The 18,594-nt window shown below is 38.9% G+C and overlaps 1 protein-coding gene across 1 annotated transcript in view; it reads right to left on the bottom strand.

Moving 5' to 3' along the window:
* The window catches only part of SCARB2 (scavenger receptor class B member 2), a 76,743-nt gene that overhangs the window by 21,671 nt on the left and 36,478 nt on the right, over window positions 1-18,594 (bottom strand). Inside the window, exons 3-5 of the mRNA XM_047091155.1 lie at window positions 17,931-18,078; window positions 16,659-16,847; window positions 7,947-8,038 (exon numbers count right to left, since the gene is read on the bottom strand). Of these exons, the coding sequence (XP_046947111.1) occupies window positions 7,947-8,038; window positions 16,659-16,847; window positions 17,931-18,078 (429 nt within the window). The remainder of the gene's footprint in view (window positions 1-7,946; window positions 8,039-16,658; window positions 16,848-17,930; window positions 18,079-18,594) is intronic.

An 18,594-nucleotide genomic window follows, 5' to 3' on the forward strand; every position in this document is an offset into this window, starting at 1 on the left:
AGGGATGAGAGCTGGCTGATGCCATTTTTCACTGCACCCATCAGCACAGACAGACTACAGAGAGAGGCACAATGCCCACAGTAGAGGCTTGAGCCTCTTACACTAAGCCCTGCTCCACTGCACTCTGCAGATGTTTTTTGTTTGTTTTGTTTTGTTTTGTGTTTTACTAGGACAAGTGTCACTGAGAGCCAGAGCAGCAGTAGGCTCCTCCCCCAGCAGACTAGCACAAACCCCTTGCACCCACCAGGTCTACTGACCACAGAGTGCTGCGAAGTTTCAGTCTAGGGGATATAGGATCTAGCATCTTGACAAGCAGACCAAAATACACTAATTAAAACTTGCCACACAGTGGACAAGATCCAAACACTCCCCATTCTGCAAGGAGAAATTCTGCAGAAGACTGATCTGAGGGAAAGAGCTGCCAAAACACAACAGCAGATAACACACAACATACACCAGAAACATTTTCTGAAGCATCAGGCACTAGGCAGAATAGAATGTCTTTTTAATATAGACATTACTTGAGCCAAATCATAAGAGACTCTTAAAAACTGAGAATAAACTGAGGATTGATGGCGGTGGGAGAGAGGGGAAAGTGGGTGATGGGCATTGAGGAGGGCACCTATTGGGATGAGCACCGGGTGTTGTATGGAAACCAATCTGACCTTAAAATTCATTTAAAAAAATAATACAGACATTACTGTCAGGAGTGGGAAACATAACAGGTTTTCCTAATACACAGAAGACAGACACCTAGACAAAATGCCAAGATGGAGGAATTCATCCCAAAAGAAAGAACAAGAAGTATAGAAAAGTATGAGAAAAGTATAGAAGATACCAGGGAGAGTTCCTTACCACAGAGATATAAGACCTAAAAACTAGTCAGGCTGAAATAAAAAATGCTATAACTGAGATGCAAAACCAACTGGATGTAATGACCACAAAGATGGAAGAAGCAGATTAAGTGATATAGAGGACAAAGTTATAGAAAATAATGAAGCTGAAAAATATAGGGAAAGAAAAATATTGGATCACAAATGTAGACTTAGGGAATTCAGTGACTCCATAAAGCATAATAACATTTGTATCATATTAGTCTCAGAAGAGAAGGGAAAGAGGGCAGAAGGTTTATTCAAGTGAATTATAGCCAAAAACTTCCCTCATTTTGGGAAGGAAACAGACATCCAAATCCAAAAGGTACAGAGAACTCCCATCAAAATCAACAAAAGCAGGCCAACACCAGGATACATCACAGTGAAATTTGCAAAATACGGAGATGAGCAAAAAATCCTGAAAGCAGTAAGGGAAAATAAATCCCTAACCTATAAAGGAAGACAAATAAGGTTAGCAACAGATCTCTCCACAGAAACTTGGCAAGCCAGAAGGGAGTGGCATGATATATTCAATGTGCTGACTGGGAAAAATATGCAGCCAAGAATCCTTTATCCAGCAAGGCTGTCATTCAGAATAGAAGGACAGATAAAGAGTTTCTCAGACAAACAAAAACTAAAGAAGTTCATGACCACTAAACCAGCCCTGCAATAAATAGTAAAGGGGACTCATTGAGCAGGAAAGAAAGGCCAAAAGCAACAAAGACTAGAAAGGAACAGAGAAAATCTCTAGCAACAGTGACTTTAGAGGTAAGACAATGGTACTAAATTCTTATTTATCAATAATTACTCTGAATGTAAGTGGACTAAATGCTCCAATCAAAAGACATGGGCATCAGATGGATTAAAAAAACAGAAACAAAACCCAAAAAAAACCAAGACCCATCTAAATGCTTCCTACGAGAGACTAAGTTTAGACATAAAGACACCTCCAGATTGAAAGTGAGGGAATAAAAAACCAGTTATCATGCTAATGGACGTCCAAAGAAAGCCAGAGTAGCCATACTTGTATCAGACCAACTAGATTTTAAACCAAAGAGTGTAACAAGAAATGAAGAAGGACACTATATCATAATAAAGGGGCCTACCCAACAAGAAGATCTAACAATCGTAAATATTTATGCCCCAACTTGGAAATATGCAAATATATACATCAATTAAAAAAAAACACAAAGAAACTCATTGATAACAGTACAACAATGGTAGGGAATTTTTAATATCCCACTTATAGCAGGGACAGATCATCTAAGCAGAAAATCAATAAGGAAACAATGGCTTTGAGTGACACAACAGATGGACTTAACAGATATATTTGGAACATTTCATCCTAAAGCAGTAGAATACACATTATTTTCGAGTGCACATGCAACATTCTCCAGAATAGATTGCATACTGGGTCACAAATCAGGCCTCAACTAGTACAAAAAGACTGAGATCATACCATGCATATTTTCAGACCACAAGGCTATGAAACTTGAAGTCAACCACAAGAAAAAATTTGGAGAGACCATAATACATGGAGGTTAAAGAACATTCTACTAAAGAATGACTGGGTGGCTCAGTCAGTTGAGTGTCCAGTGCTTGATTTCGGCTTGGATCATGATCTTGCAGTTTGTGGCTTCAAGCCCCTCATTGGGCTCTGCACTGACAATGTGGAGCCTGCTTGGGATTCTGTTTCCCTTTCTCTCTGCCTCTCCCTCTATTTCTTTCTAAAATGAGTAAATAAACATTAAAACAAAAAAAAGAATGAATGGGTTAACCAGGAAATTAAAGAAGAAACTTTAAAATACATGGAAGCAAATGAAAATGAAAACATGACAGTCCAAATCTCTGGGATGTAGTAAAATTGTCATAGGAGGGAAGTATATAGCAATACAGGCCTATCAAGAAACAAGAAAAATCTCAAATATACAACCTAACTTTACACTTAAAGGAGCCAGAAAAGAAACAGCAAATAAAGCCTAAAGGCAGCAGAAGAAGGGAAATAATAAAGATTCAAGCAGAAATAAATGATAGAGAAACAAACAAACAAAAAACACATTAGAACAGATCAACAAAACTAAGAGCTGGCTCTTGCAAAGAATTAATAAAATCAATAAACCTCTAGCCACACTTATCAAAAAGAAAACAGAAAGGACCTAAATAAATAAAATCATGAATGAAGGAGACCTCACAACCAACACCATAGAAACACAATTATAAGAGAATATTATGAAAAACTATATGCCAACAAACTGGGCAATATGGAAAAAAATGGAGAAACTCCAATAAACACATAAATGACCAAAGATACAACAAGAAGAAATAGAAAATCTGAACAAATTGATCACCAGCAAAGAAACTGAATCAAATAAAAAAATCTCCCAACAAACAAAAGTCCAGGGCCATATGGCTTTCCAGGGGAATTCTACCAAACATTTAAAAAAGAGTGAAATCAAACTGTTTCAAAAAATATAAATGGAAGGAAAATTTCCAAACTCATTCTATGAGGCCAGCATTACCTTGATTCCAAAACCAGGATGAAGGGAGAATTCTCCACTAAAAGGGAGAATGAGCACAGATGTAAAAATTCTCAGTAAGATACTAGTAAACTGAATCCAACTGAACATTAAAAGAACTATTCATCATGATCAAGTGAGATTCATTCCTGGGCTGCAGGGTAGATTCAATATTCAAAAATCAATCAACATGATATACCACATTAATAAAAGAAGACAAGAACTATATGATCCTCTCAAAAGATGCAGCAAAAGCATTTGACAAAATATAGTATCTATTCTTGATAAAAAGCCTTTGGCAAAGTAGTGATAGAGGGAACAATACCTCAACATCATAAAGGCCATGTAGGAAAGACTCATAGCTAATACCATCCTCAATGAAGAAAAACTGAAAGCTTTTCCTCTAAGGTCAGGAACAAGACAGGGATGTCCACTCTCAGCAGTGTTATTTAACATAGTACTGGAAGTGCTAGCCTTAGAAATCAGAGAACAAAAAGAAACAAAAGGCATCCAAATTGGCAAGAAAAAGTCAAACTCTCACTATTTGCAGATGACATGATACTTTATGTAGAAAACCTGAAAGACTCCACCAAAAAACTGCTAGAACTGATACAGAAATCCAGCAGTCACATGATACAAAATCAATGTACAGAAATCTGTTGCATTTCTATACACCAATAATGAAGCAGCACAAAAAGAGAAATCAAGAAGCTGATCCCATTTACAATTATACTAAAAACCATAAGATACCTAGGAATAAACCTAACCAAAGAGGTAAAAGATCTGTGCATGGAAAACTATAGAAAGCTTATTAAAGAAATTGAAAATGACACAAAGAAATGGAAAAACATTCCATGCTCATGGGTTGGAAGAACAAATGTAGTTAAAATGTCTATACTACCCAAAGCAATCTACACATTTAATGCAATCCCTATGAAAATACCAGCAGCATTTTCCACAGAACTAGATCAAACAATTCTAAAATTTGTATGGAACCATAAAAGACCCCAAATAGCCAAAGCAATCTTGAAAAAGAAAAGCAAAGCTGGAGACATCACAATTCTGACTTTGAGCTTTATTACAAAGCTATAATCATCAAGAGAGTATGGTACTGGCACAAAAACAGACACGTAGATAAGTGGAACAGAACAGAAAAACCCAGAAATAGACCCACAACTATATGATCAACTAATCTTTGACAAGGCAGAAAAGAATATTCAATGGAAAAAAGACATTCTCTTCAACAAATGGTGTTGAGAAAACTGGTTAGCAACATGCAGAAGAATGAACCTGGACAACTTTCTACATCATACACAAAAATAAATTCAAAACGGATGAAAGACCTAAGTGTGAGACAGGAAACAATCAAAATACTGGGGAAGAACATGGGTAGCAACCTATTTGACACTGGCCACAGCAACTTCTTGCTAGACATGTCTCTGGAGGCAAGGGAAACAAAAGCAAAAAATGAACTATTGGGACTTCATTATGCCAAAAAGCTTCTGCCCAGTGAAGGAAACAGTCAACAAAACTAAAAGGCAGTCCATGAAATGGGAGAAGATCTTTGCAAATGACCTATCTGATAAAGGGTTAGTATCCAAAATCTATAAAGAACTTATCAAACTCAACATCCATAAAGCAAAAAATCCAGTTAAGAAATGGGCAGAAGATATGAACAGACATTTTTCAAAGAAGAGATCCAGACAGCTAACAGACACATGAAAAGATGCTCACCATCACTCATCATCAGGGAAATACAAATCAAAACCATGATGAGATACCACCTCACATCTGTCAGAATGACTAAAATGGACAACACAGGAAACAACACATGTTGGTGACAATGTGGGGAAAGGGGAACCGTCTTACACTGTTTGTGGGAATGCAAACTGGTGCAGCCACTCTGGAAAACAATATGGAAGTTCCTCAGAAAGTTAAAAATAGAACTACCCCATGACCCAGCAATTGCACTACTATATATTTACCTAAAGGATACAAAAATACTGATTTGAAAGGAGACATACATCCCAATGTTTATAACAGCATTACCAACAATGGCCAAGTAATGGAAAGAGCTCCAATGTCCATTGACTGATGAATGGATTAAGATGTGATGTGATGTGTGTGTGTGTGTGTGTATGTGTGTGTGTGTATACACATATATATAATGGCATATTACTCAGCCATCAGAAAGAATGAAATCTTGCCATGAGCAAAACATGGATGGAGGTGTATTATGCTAAGCAAATAAGTCAGTCCCAGAAAGACAAATATCATGATTTCACTCATATGTGGAATTTAAGAGCACAAAACAGATGAACATAAGAGAAGGGAAAAAAATAAGAGAGAGGGAAGCAACCCATAGGAGACTCTTAACTATAGAGAACATGGGGCGCATGGGTGTCTCAGTTGGTTAAGCATCTGGCTTTGGCTCAGGTCATGATCTCGCAGTTTGTGAGTTTGAGCCCCGTGTTGGGCTCTGTGCTGACAGCTCAGAGCCTGGAGCCTGCTTCAGATTCTGTGTCTCCCTCTCTCTCTGTCCCTCCCCTGCTTGCTCTCTCTCTCTCTCTCACACACACACACACAAAAATAGTAAATAAATGCTTAAGAAAAAACTATAGAGAACAAACTGAGGGTTGATGGAGGGAGCTGGGGGGATAGGCTAGATGGGCAATGGATATTAAAGAGGGCACTTGTCATGACGAGCACTGGGCATTATATGGAAGTGATGAATCACTAAACTCCACTCCTGGAACCAATATTATACTATATGTTAACTAACTAGAATTCAAATAAAAACTTAAAGTAATAAAAAATAGATGATGGGGATTAAGGAGTGCACAATATAGGTTGTTATAGGGAAGTGATGAATCACTACATTTTACACCTGAAACTAATCTTACACTGTATGTCAACTAAGTAGAATTTCAATAAAAATGCACAAGAAAGAAAAAAGAAAAAAATTAATAAAATACATTGGTACATTTAATTAATTACTATAAAGTGATAAACATTCTGCTTATATTTGGCTTCCAGAGAACGTGAAACAAGTTGAAGGCAAGAACAGCATGGAAGATGGGTATAATGTATTACAAAATGGGTAACATTACCGTCCTATTTGGGAGGAGAAGAGACAATAGACAACTTGCAATTTTGTCAGCAAAAACTGTTAAGTATGAACCCTAAAATCTGAGGGTAGAGTAGGCATAAACCAGAAAAAAAGTCCAATATATTAAATAACACATCATTATATTATAATTGTATCAATAATTATATTAAGTATTTAAAAGGATTACGCTCTGCTATTGAAAGATGGGGAAGAAAACAACAGATTGAGTTTAAAACAAAATCCAGCTATATCCTGTTTACACCTAAATTTCCCTGTGGCCAGAAGCCTGGCCATCCAGGGGCAACACTGTTCCCAGTTTCTCCCATATTCTTTCAGGGATCTTATCTATTTTGGTGTATGTGTTTGTCTGTGTGTGTACACATGCACAAATATACGTTTATGTACATGGATACGTGTACTTTTAAAAATTTAAACAAGCTTTTTATTTAAAAACAGTTTGAGAGGTGCCTGGGTATCTCAGTCGGTTGAGCATCCGACTTTGGCTCAGGTCATGACCTCAAGGTTCACGAGTTTGAGCCCCAGGTCAGGCTCTGTGCTGACAGCTCAGAGTCTGGAGCCTTGTTCAGATTCTTTGTCTCCCTCTCTCTCTGCCTCCACCCCCACCCTGCTCATGCTCGCTCTCTCTCCCTCTCTCTCTCAAAAATAAATAACATTAAAAATATATAAAAATAAAAATAGTTTGAGATTTACAGAAAAATTGTGAAGGTGGTACAGAGGGTTTCCCTATATTCCACACCATTTGTTTCTGGGAAGCTTGGATATAAATTTAATGTTCAAGAACAGAATTCCTCTTGCCTCAGTCCCTAAAGAATTACCCTCTTCTTCTCTCTGAGGTTTCTAATTCCTCTCATAGAAATCATCTTGTCTTATACGTGGCTTTACTACAAACTGCCTCGGCTCCTTTTTAGAAATAGCTTGTTTCTTAGTAATGTTAAAAAAAAAATATTTCTGAAATACCATAATGGTGAACTCGAATGTATTTTATCTTTAAAGAAAAACACATAAACAGTATACAATCATATATTAAATTAAAAAGAGAAACTCTTCCCTGTGCCCCCAAACAAAATGGTTTTAAAGTGTCTGTGTTGCAGCTACACATCAATTTTCAATGACCACGAGGAAAGTGAAACTTGTTGCCGCTTGTAATTCATGCCCGGCTGAGATCAATCTACAGAGCACTAATATTTCATCTGTAAAGTGTGTTGCCCCAATCCTGATTTATAAAATAGTAATTATAAAGATATTTTAGATATTTATAGAGCGTGACACCCAAAAAATGACAGTGTTAAAATTCTTTTGAAATAACGCATAAGCAGACGTGCAATTTAAGCAAAAATTTTTTAAATTTAAAATTTTCAAATTTTAAATATATTCAAAAAGTATATTCAAATTTTTAAAATAATTAAAAATAAAAATCATTACACTTACGTTTTTCCATTCCATTCCACAATCTTTGTAAAGTCAAGGTAATTATCTTCTCCCGTTAGAAAAACATAGTCTCCATCATTAGTCCCATTTTTCTGAAAATAAGTGAACACGATCATTTTAAGAAATTGTGGTGGTTAACTTTACGTGTCAACTTGTCTAGGCTACGGTACCCAGTTGTTTGGTCAAACACTAATTTAGATGGTGCTATATTTTGTACATGATGAAGATTTACAATCAATTGGCTAAGTAAAAGACTACCAACGATAATGTGGGTGGACTCATGCAATCTGTTGAAGGTTTTAAAAACGAAATCTGGGGTTTGCTGGACAGAAAGGAATTCTCAGTTCTGCAATGTAGAATTCCTGCCTGAGTTTCTAGCCTGCCAGCCTGTCCTAGGGATTTCAGACTGGCCACCTGCTGCCCCACAACTGCACAAACCAATTCCTTAATACCTATAAATCTCTTGGATAGATAGATACTACAGATGTAGCTAGAGCTTTCCCATTGATTCTGTTTTTCTGGAGAACCCTAATTGATACAGTAACTGAGAAACTTAATCTTCACAAAACTAACCTAGTTGAGGCTAACTGCTACATAACACTGAAGCAGAACTAAGGTATAGAGTGACTGTTTGACTAAATGCCATATTAACCATACTACTACTTTATGGTTTCAAAAAGTTTGAGCCCAATTAAATAATGAACAAAGGATTTGAAGAGACATTTCTTCAAAGAAAATATTCAAATGGCCAACAAGTACATGAAAGGATGCTCAACATCATCCGCCACTAGAGAAATGCAAAGCAAAGCCATAGTACTATTTCACACCCACCAGGATGATGCTAAAATTTTTTTTAAACATAAAAAAATAAAGGAAAAGGACAAGCGTTGGTGAGGATGTGGAGAAATCGAGGCCCTTGGGCACTGGTGGTGGGAATAGAAAAATGATGTAGCTGCTGTGGACAGTAGTTTGGTGGTTCTTCAACAAGTTAAACACAAACCCAAAATTCTATGACCCCAAATTCCACTCATATATTCAAGAGAATTCCATTCCAAATATACATCTCAATGTCCATACAAAAACTTGTACACAAATGTTCAGAGCAGCATTATTCATAAGAGCCCACGGTAGAAACAACCCAAATATCCATCAACTGATGAATACAGTGTGGTATATCCATAAAATAGAATATTACTCAGCCATAAAAAGGAATAAAGTGCTGATACGTGCTACAACATAGATGAATCTTGTAAACATAATGCTAAATAGAAGAAGTCAGATACGAAGGTCATATATGGTATGATTCCATTTACAGAAATGTTCAATTGCCAGAGATGGCTCCAACCTCTTGGCCACCATTTGTATAATAGTGGGCATGTGTGTTCAGTTTTTTAATTTTATTTTTTGCCTAACCAAGCCAAACTCCATTCCCAAATGCTCTTCCTCTCAGGCTCTGAGGAAGCTCTCACACAGAGAGTTCTGGCTGTTCTCCTTCAGCCTGGGCCAGCCTGGCCTCCTGCTCAGCACCAGCAGTCTCAGTACCCCACGGGGCAGGTGAGAGGTTGGGCAGGTGTGGGGGGTTACTTATGTTTTGTTTCAAACAAAACAATAATCTTACTTTTCTTTACAAAAGCCAAAACAAAAAAGACACAAACCTTTTAACTATTAAAAAAAGTTCTATAGACTCATAGGCAAATCCATAGAGACAGAAAGTATAGATTAGTGGTTGCCAAGGGCTGGTGGAAGGGGAGAAATGGAAGTGACTGCTAACAAATGTGTGGTTTTTTTGGGGAGGATGATGAAAATGTTCTAAAATTTGACAGTGGTGGTGGTGGTTGTACAACCTTGTGAATATACTAAAAACCACAAAATTGTACACTTGAAACTGGTGAATTATATGTAAGTGAATTATATGTCAATAATGAAAAATAAGAAAGCATAAGTCCAGGGCCAGGACCCTACTGTAGGTTAGCTGTAGAAAGTTGTATTAATATAGTCCCATTATTTCTTTCTTTAAAAAAAAAAGGTTTTTTAACGTTGATTTATTATTAAGAGACAGAGCATGAGAATGGGAGGGGCAGAGAGAGGAGGAGACACAGAATCCGAAGCAGGCTCCAGGCTCTGAGCTGTCAGCACAGAGACCGACGCGGGGCTCGAACGCACAAACCGCGAGATCATGACCTGAGCCGAAGTCAGATGCTCAACCAACTGAGCCACCCAGGTGCCCCTCTTTCTTTTTTTAAGTTTGTTTATTTATTTTGAGAGAGAAAGAGAGAGAGTGTGTGCACATGTGCACGCATGAGCAGGGGAGGGGCAGCGAGAGGGAGAGAGAGGATCCCAAGCAGGCTCTGCACTCAGAGCATGGCTTAATCCTACGAACCATGAGATGGTGACCTGAGCCGAAGCCAAGATTCAGAAGATTAACCAACTGAGCCACCCAGGCGCCCCAATATATACTTGGGGCTTTCAAGAAAGCTTTCTTCACTTATATATTCTCTCCAAGTTACACTTCTTAAGGGCACATACAGATAATCTATACAACTTTACAAATTCTTTATGTGAGGTTGGAGCTTTGATATCTGGGAAATAGCATGGGTGCTAGTTCCTCTATAATAATAAAGTAATAAGAGCTAACAATTATTGAATATTTATAATATTCCTGGCACTGGTCTAAAATTATAGTATGAATTATCTCATGAAATCCTCAGAACCACCACATAAAGCAGTGTGGTTGACAGAAATACGTCCACATTCTAATTCCCAGAACCTGTGAATATGTTGCCTAACATGGCAAAAGAGACTTTGCAGATGTGATTAAGTTAAGGATCTTGAGATGGGAAGAGTATCCTGGACTACGTGGGTGGACCCAGGTACTCTAAGTTTTCTTACAAAGAGGCAAGGGGCCAGGTCAGAGTAGTAGATGTGATGACAAGCAGAGGTCAAAGAGACTGTGAAGATGTTTCCCTTTTGGTTTGGCAATGGTGAAAGGGGTGCCTGCCAAAAAAAGGCAGGCTGCCTCTAGAAGCTGTGAAATTCAAGGAAGTGGATTTTCCCCTAGAGCCTCCAGAAGGAACACAGCCCCGACAACACCCTGATTTTATGGCTATTGAGATCTAGAACTGGAAGATGATAATTATATTTGTGCTGTTTTAAGCCCCTAAATTTATGGCCATGTGTAAAAGCAGCAACGGGAAACTAATACAGACATGCACCATTTTACCCTCATTCTATAGATGAGAAATCTGAAGCAAGGAGAAGTTAAATAACTTGTCCGGATCACTCAGCCAGCAAATGGTGGAGCTAGGTAGGACTGAAGCCCAGCTATGTAACCCCACACTCCACAGGCCGATCTGCTTACCAGGCTGTGAGCCTCATTCATTTATTAGCAACCACTTAGCGAATGCCTACCATGTATCTAGCACTGTATATCAGTGAACAAAATGGACACAAATTGCTGCCTTTGTGGTGCATCCACTCTAATACCATTATTATAATTGTTTTCATTTTTTAATGTTTATTATTAAATGCATATGATATGACAGGCACTTTGTAGACAAACTAAGAATAATAAAATAACCAAAGACTGTTTTACTTTCATTGCTCTAGGCTATCTTTGGAGGTTTTTCACAGATATATTTTTGGGTATTAACACAGATGCATTTTGGGATAGTTGATGCAATGTACTTGTGTTCTATTTTCTTTTTAAAATAGGTTTTTCAGGGTGCCAGGGTAGCTCAGTCGGTTAAGCATCTGACTTCAGCTCAGGTCACGATCTTGTGGTCCGTGAGTTTGAGCCCCACGTCAGGCCTGTGCTAACAGCTCAGAGCCTGGAGCCTGCTTCAGGTTCTGTGTCTCCCTCTCTGCCCCTCCTCCACTTGTGCGCCGTCTATCTCTCAAAATAATAAACATTAAAAAAAATAATAAAATAGATTTCTCTTCTGATTATAGAAGTAATACATTCCTCTGAGTATAAAAGTAATAAATTCTCATTAGAAAATACAGAAAGATGTATAAAAAGGTGTCAATTATTCATCATTTTCCTAACCAATGGAAAATACTATTTGCATTTTGGTATGTTTCTTTTCAGTATCTTTTCCACACAAGATTTGTTTATAGAACTAAGATATATATGTGTAATATACATACACACAATTTTTATACATAAACACAATTATGTATGTATATATGTTTACATATATATATACATAGACACATATATGTGTACATATATGTGTGAATATATATATATCCTGTATACATATATATGTGTATGTATACACACACACACACAGACACACACAAATTGTGTATTTTCTTTAGCATATTTTATATGTTACCAAAAGTTCTTCATAGGTATACTTTAATGACTCCTCAACATTATGTAGAAATAATTAACTATTCTCTTATTGTTGGATATTTAATTTTGATTTTTTGCTACTGCAAATAATGTTGTGTGAATGTTTATGTATCTTTATGCCTAAAAACTTTGTCAATATTTTTGTTTTCTACACTGACTCATAAAAGTAAAATTACTAGAGAAAAGAACATGAACATGTTTAAGCCTTTTGATACATATTATCAAGTTGCTCAAGGTCATCCAGCTGGAGAGTGGTGGAAATAGTGTGGTAAATCAGTTTACATTCCTCAAGTTACTTTTGCTAAGCTTTGTTAATTAGATGAACGACCCCCCCCAAAAAAAGTATAGGACTTGTCTTTTTTTGCACTGAGTTTGAACCCTTTTTTTTCAAATAATTCAGCTCTCTGCCTTAAAAAACATTCATACCCTTTGTGAATTCTCTTCTCATGTTTTTTGCCTTCTTTGGTTCTTCTGTCACTTAACATTATTTTGCCAACTATATCAATATATCAATATGGACCACATCCATAATGGTCATGTGGTGCTCCCCACATGAAGTTTTACATGACTTTAGGATACAACAAAGGGCTGCCTGGGTGGCTCGGTCGGTTAAGCGTCTGACCTCGGCTCAGGTCATTATCTCACAATTTGTGAGTTCACACCCTGCATCGGGCTCTGTGCTGACAGTTCAGAGCCTGGAGCCTGCTTCAGATTCTGTGTCTCCCTCTCTTTCTGCCTCTCCCCCACTCGCACTCTGTCTCTCCCTCTGTCTCAAAAATAAATAAACATTAAAAGAAAAATTTTAAAAAAGATATGAGAAAGAACTTCTCTTTAGGAGCAGCAATGTGAACATTACAACAACTTAGAGAAAAATTCAAATACTCCAGATAAAGAATGCTGAATCACCAAGGCCCTTGGGTAGCTCAGTTGGTTAAGCAACCAACTCTTGATTTCTGCTCAGGTCATGATCTCACGGTTCGTGAGTTCCAGCCCCATGTCACTGGTAGTGCACTGAGAGTGCTGAGCCTGCTTGGGATTCTCTGTCTCCCTCTCTCTCTGCCCCTCTCCTGCTTTCTCTTTCTCTCTCTCTCTCTCTAAATAAATAAACTTAAAAAAAAGCCGAACCACCAATTTAAAAAATGAAGGGATGTTACCTCCTCAAGTCCTCCCCTTAACTCAGATCTAGCCTAAGCAAAGCAGTTAAGCATTTAAATGTTTCACAGTAATTCAGAAAGGGTTCTCTCCAATTGTTTTCTGCCCAAGAGTCAGACACTGCATGTGAATGCTTCCCTGTCTCTTGCTGGAACCTTTGTTATTGAAGGACAGTCGGGAATAAATAGGTTTTGTGTTATCGGGGTAGGGATGTGGGTTGGATACAAGGAACATATTATGGCAGGAGATGGAGAGGTGCTCTGAGACGGACTACCACAGTCATACCACTAGTGTGATGTCAGCAAAACCCCACGCCCCCTCCACCGAAGAACCAGCTGGACTGGCTGAGCTCTCAAAGACACTTTCTAACAGCTATATATTTTATACACGCAAGACCCACACTTAGTGGGAGGTGCTTGAACTCTCTTATGTGGAGGAGAACAGAAGTGCCCTAATATCAGTAGGTAAAAATATGCTGATTGGCCCTGCAATATGAAGTAAGAGCATGTGATATTTAACCAGATCCCTTTTTCTCAAAAGCTCTGTGCCAATGTTCTACATTCACTCATCCTGTTCATTCTCACATGCTGCCCCTCCCCATTAATTGTTTGGCTGTTTCCTACTAGAAGGAAGAGCGTTCAACGCGTTAACCAAGGTTTCTCTCTTCATTGCATGTAGCGGAGCAGATGGTGCAGGCACGCAAGCCTGGGGCATCCGAGGGGGATGCTGGCATGACACCAGCAGAACTAAGGAAAGATTTTCGGAAGGAGGGTACTTCCTCAGCCTATCCTGGTCTTTGAATGAATGACAGCTCAAGTGTGAACTGAGCTTTTGTGCCGTTGGCTAAAGAATCAGTATTTGACCAGAGCAGATGGGACAAACTGAACAGAAACACTGCCTTTTTACCAACCACACGCAGACAGTCTGTTTGGGTCCCAAAGGGAAAAGATACAGCAGTCATGTTAATTCAGGGTCATCTTGGGAGCCAGTCATGAAGGGAAAAAGGAGTAACAGTTCCTGACATGTGTACTGTGATTCAGAGTTTATGAAGCATTTTTATGGACTTCTCACTTAGCCTTTCAAAACAATTTTTGAAGTGTGGATACTTTTAGCCTCAAGTTACACATGATGAAACTGAGGTTTAGAAATAGCCCCATAGTTATTAAGTGAAAAAAGTCAGAACATAAATCGAGGCACTCTGATTCCAAGTCTTATGCTCTATTCCTGGATGTGGGAAATGCACTCAAGGTACGAATCTAACTGAGCGATGGTACAGAGCTTTGTGGAGATACAGTGTCTACAAGGAGCGACAAAGGGCAAGGCAGCGAGATGAATAAATTAATAAATAAATAAACACATAAAAGAATACAACCTTGCTTTGGGAAAATAAAAATGCCAATTCGTTAACCAGTCCATAAATGTGGGTTACATTTTAAAAAGAAACAAAAGGATCTTAGTTAGAAGTCAGATGAAGTCAGTAATGTAAAAAAAACAACAACAAAAAGCAAGCTATACAATGAAAAATTACCTGAAAAATACTGAGGTTTTAGGAACAGGATCTACCTTGCAGGTGGACAGAAACCACTTGGACTGGAAGGGCCTTAAAGTAACCTTTGTTGTATCTCTGTTGGAAATTCACCAGATATTTTTTTCTAGAAGGGATGTCTAGTCACAGCTTAAGAAATCAGTGCTTCCTCTGGTTTTATGGAAGCTGGGCTCCTTTTAGATGGGATCTTCTAAAATTTTTTTAAATGTTTATTTATTTTTGAGACTGGGGCAGTAGAAAGGGCAGAGAGGGAGGGAGACAGAATCCGAATCGGGCTTCAGGCTCTGGGCAGAGCCCGATGCAGGGGTCAAACTCACGAACTAAGAGATCATGACCTGAGCTGAAGTTGGCACTTAACCGACTGAGCCACGCAGGCACCCCAAGATGGGATCTGCTAGAGAGCATCTATCAATTCTGCTCCCCTAGAGGGAAGGATTCAAGGTGAGTTGAACCCTATTTCTAGGACCCCTGACTCTTGCATAATGTTAAGAACTTTTTCACTATTTTGTTTGAATGGCTTCTAAGTTTTGTATACCCTTGAATGCACAGGGCAGCATTATCACCATCTGCCCTAGAGGAACACTCTAGGATATAATAGGATGAGAGTAAGATTCTTGAGTAGTGAGAACCAGAGAATAACAACAGATTTAAAGGTGAGGAAATTCATCACAATCTCAGACCCCACCCTTAACCTGTCACTTTCTTCTTGAGTTAAGTTTGTCATTAGCAACCTCCCACTATCCGTTTTACTCAAGTGCTTTCTGTTTTTTGTTTCTTGGTAGGGGGACAGATAGAGGGGAATGTGGATTTTTAAAATTGCTTTTAATTTTAGTTCATTTGAAACTCATACAGCAATAACATATGCTTTGAATAATAAATACTTGAATGCTGATATATTTTTTATTTCAAGCCAAAGTGAATAAAATCTGCAAGGAACCACACAAAATTCCACTTATAAGCATAAGAAATCATAGATGAGGGACACAGAGTTTCAAATTATCCATCCTCTTTCACGAATGACATGTCTGAAAATCTAACACGTAGCTCCCACCTCTAATGGACTATCATGTTCCTACTTAGTTTCTTGTCTCTGTCAGGCTGATGCATGGGTTCAGCCCCTAGGTCATCAATGAAGACTTGGCACCTATCACTGAAATTTATGATAGTTTGAAAGATTGTACCTGATTAATGGCACAGTCATACTCTGTATTTTTCATAGCTGCCCTCATTCAAAGTCACTGCTGGCGGCATGCCGAAATTGTGGGAGAAGGGTTTTTTCCCCCCCACCTAAAAACTAGAACACTTCCTTGTTTTTCACATACTCTACAAGACATCTAGAATTCCAAGCAATTTTGGTCTTTTTTTCTGGAAGACACTCAAAATGAAGATGAAATCTGGCTAGCAGCGCCCCTTCATCACCTGAATAAAGAGACTCTATGAGCGCCTGGGTGGCTTAGTTGGTTGAGCATCAGACTCTTGATTTTAGCTCAGGTTATAATCCGAAGGTCGTGGGCTTGAGCCCCATGTGGGACTCTGTGATGAGCACGGAACCTAATTAAGATTCTTTTTCTCCCCCTCTGCTTCTTCCCCGCTTGTGCATCCATGCTCCCTCAAAAAAAAAAAAAAAAAAAGGATCTAAAAAGAAAGATCAACTTACCCCATAGTACAGGCCAAAATAGGGTGAGATCTCCGGTTTGAAAACACTGATGAGGGAAAGGATCTCATCTTTGTAGCCCCAGAGCAGTTCGTCCACGGTGTGTGTCACAAAGAGCGTCTGCTGATAGGCCTTCAGCAGGGCCTCGATGAGCTCCCGGAGGAAGCGGAGCTGGGCCCATTCCATGGCAGTCTGAGAAACACAGGCAAGTTCAGATGGCAGAGTTCCCACCCCACTCTCCTATGGCCCCTTCAGCAAAAAGGGCTGGAAACTTAAAAGTAAATGTTAAGACTGAAGAGCTGCAAAGTCAGCCAGAGAGATCCTCCTTGGCTACACGTGCACAAATGAGACTCTGCAGTTATTGTTCCTTTCTCAGTATTATATTTTGTAAGTGTGAGTGTAGCATTCCCACTTGCAAGCTCTCCAATTCTCCCTGCACTGCAGATGCAACGAGAAAAACGCTTGTGAATACACTGGCATCTTTGGCCACAAGGGGGCGCCACTTCCCCTCTGATGGGAGCCAGAGATTGCCCGCCGCCCCCCCCCCCCTCCCCCGCAAGTAGGCAGCAGGGCAGGGCCAAACATGGGATCTAATACTTTCTCCCTCCTGAGTCCACCATGAGTGTCCAGCTAGCTGCATATGTTGTTGTCACCCTGTAGTTAGAGTGGGAGCCTCAGAGGGGTTGCTGTGGGTGAATAGGAAAGTTTCCAGGGTCTCGTGTCTTTCTTGGATGGGATTGTCATAACACAGACAGTGAAATCCCGCTAGGCTGTGAGCAGCCCAGTCTCTACTATTTGGGAAGGGTGGGGGGGATATCAGTATATATTTTGAGAATTTAAAAATCAAAGATGGAAATCTAAACTAAGAAGTGTATGCAAATTCTGTTGCTAGATTTTCTGAGCCAAAACAAGGGGCAAATAAATCTTTAAAAAATTATTGGCTATCCACTCCCTTCCCTCCCCCCCCCAACTCCTAGAGACATGTTTATTTGAACAAGAGCTGATCCCCAAGACACAGCAAGAAACCGTGGGAGGGAAAATCCTAAAATTCACATTTTGTCACCATTTGAAAAAATCTTGCTTGAGAAACCTCAGAATAAAATGTCTCAGATGAACTTTCAGGAAGGAAACTGTAAAAAGTATACTTATATTTTTACATCTGTATATTTTTAACATAACTTAGTAACTCCTAAATGTAAAACCCATAACAGCTTTAACTTGGCTTTTTCCTTTCTCTTACAAGCCACAATAATGATACTAAAAATGCCTACTTACCACTGCAGGAATATTTAACGTTCTAATCAAGTCAACTTTAGGATCTCCAACAGATTGATTTCGTTCAAAAACATAGGCCTTGTTGTTAACAGCAGATATTGTTGTTCCATTATCTCCAAATTGAATATCTGCTTTGCTTCGAAGTTCCCTAAAAGAAAGAAAAGCATTCTGTTTGAAAATAGGCACCACTTTAAAAAGCAAGAGGCCCCTGGGTGGCTCAGTTGGTTGAGCATCCAATCTTGATTTCGGCTCAGGTCATGATCTCACGGTTCATGGGATTGAGCTCCGCATTGGGCTCTGCCCTGACAGTGCCGATGGGATTCTCCCTCTCCCTCTCTCTTTGCCCCAGCCCTACTTGCTCTCTCAAAATAAATAAACATAAAAAAAAAAAAAAAGCGCAATACTTTACCTTTCTTTTAGCATGGACGTTATTTTCAATAAGACATTCCACTATAATCATTTTCTAGAGAGCTTACAGATACTGATCCCTTAACAACTAGAGATTAAAGCTGGCATGTAGGAAGGAAATAAGTCCTGGGATACAGTCCTCTCAACACACTGGCCTTTTCATTCTTTCCCCCTACAATTTGGGAAATGCGATGGTCAAGGGTCACCATGACGAGGGAATCAAGGCCATTGAACTCTCTCTGGAGTGATAGTTTGC

Source organism: Lynx rufus, unplaced genomic scaffold (genome assembly GCF_022079265.1).
Source record: "Lynx rufus isolate CCGP_SWC_20201006 ecotype Redwood Valley unplaced genomic scaffold, mLynRuf1.p SCAF_3, whole genome shotgun sequence".
Classification (NCBI taxonomy): Eukaryota; Metazoa; Chordata; class Mammalia; order Carnivora; family Felidae; genus Lynx; species Lynx rufus.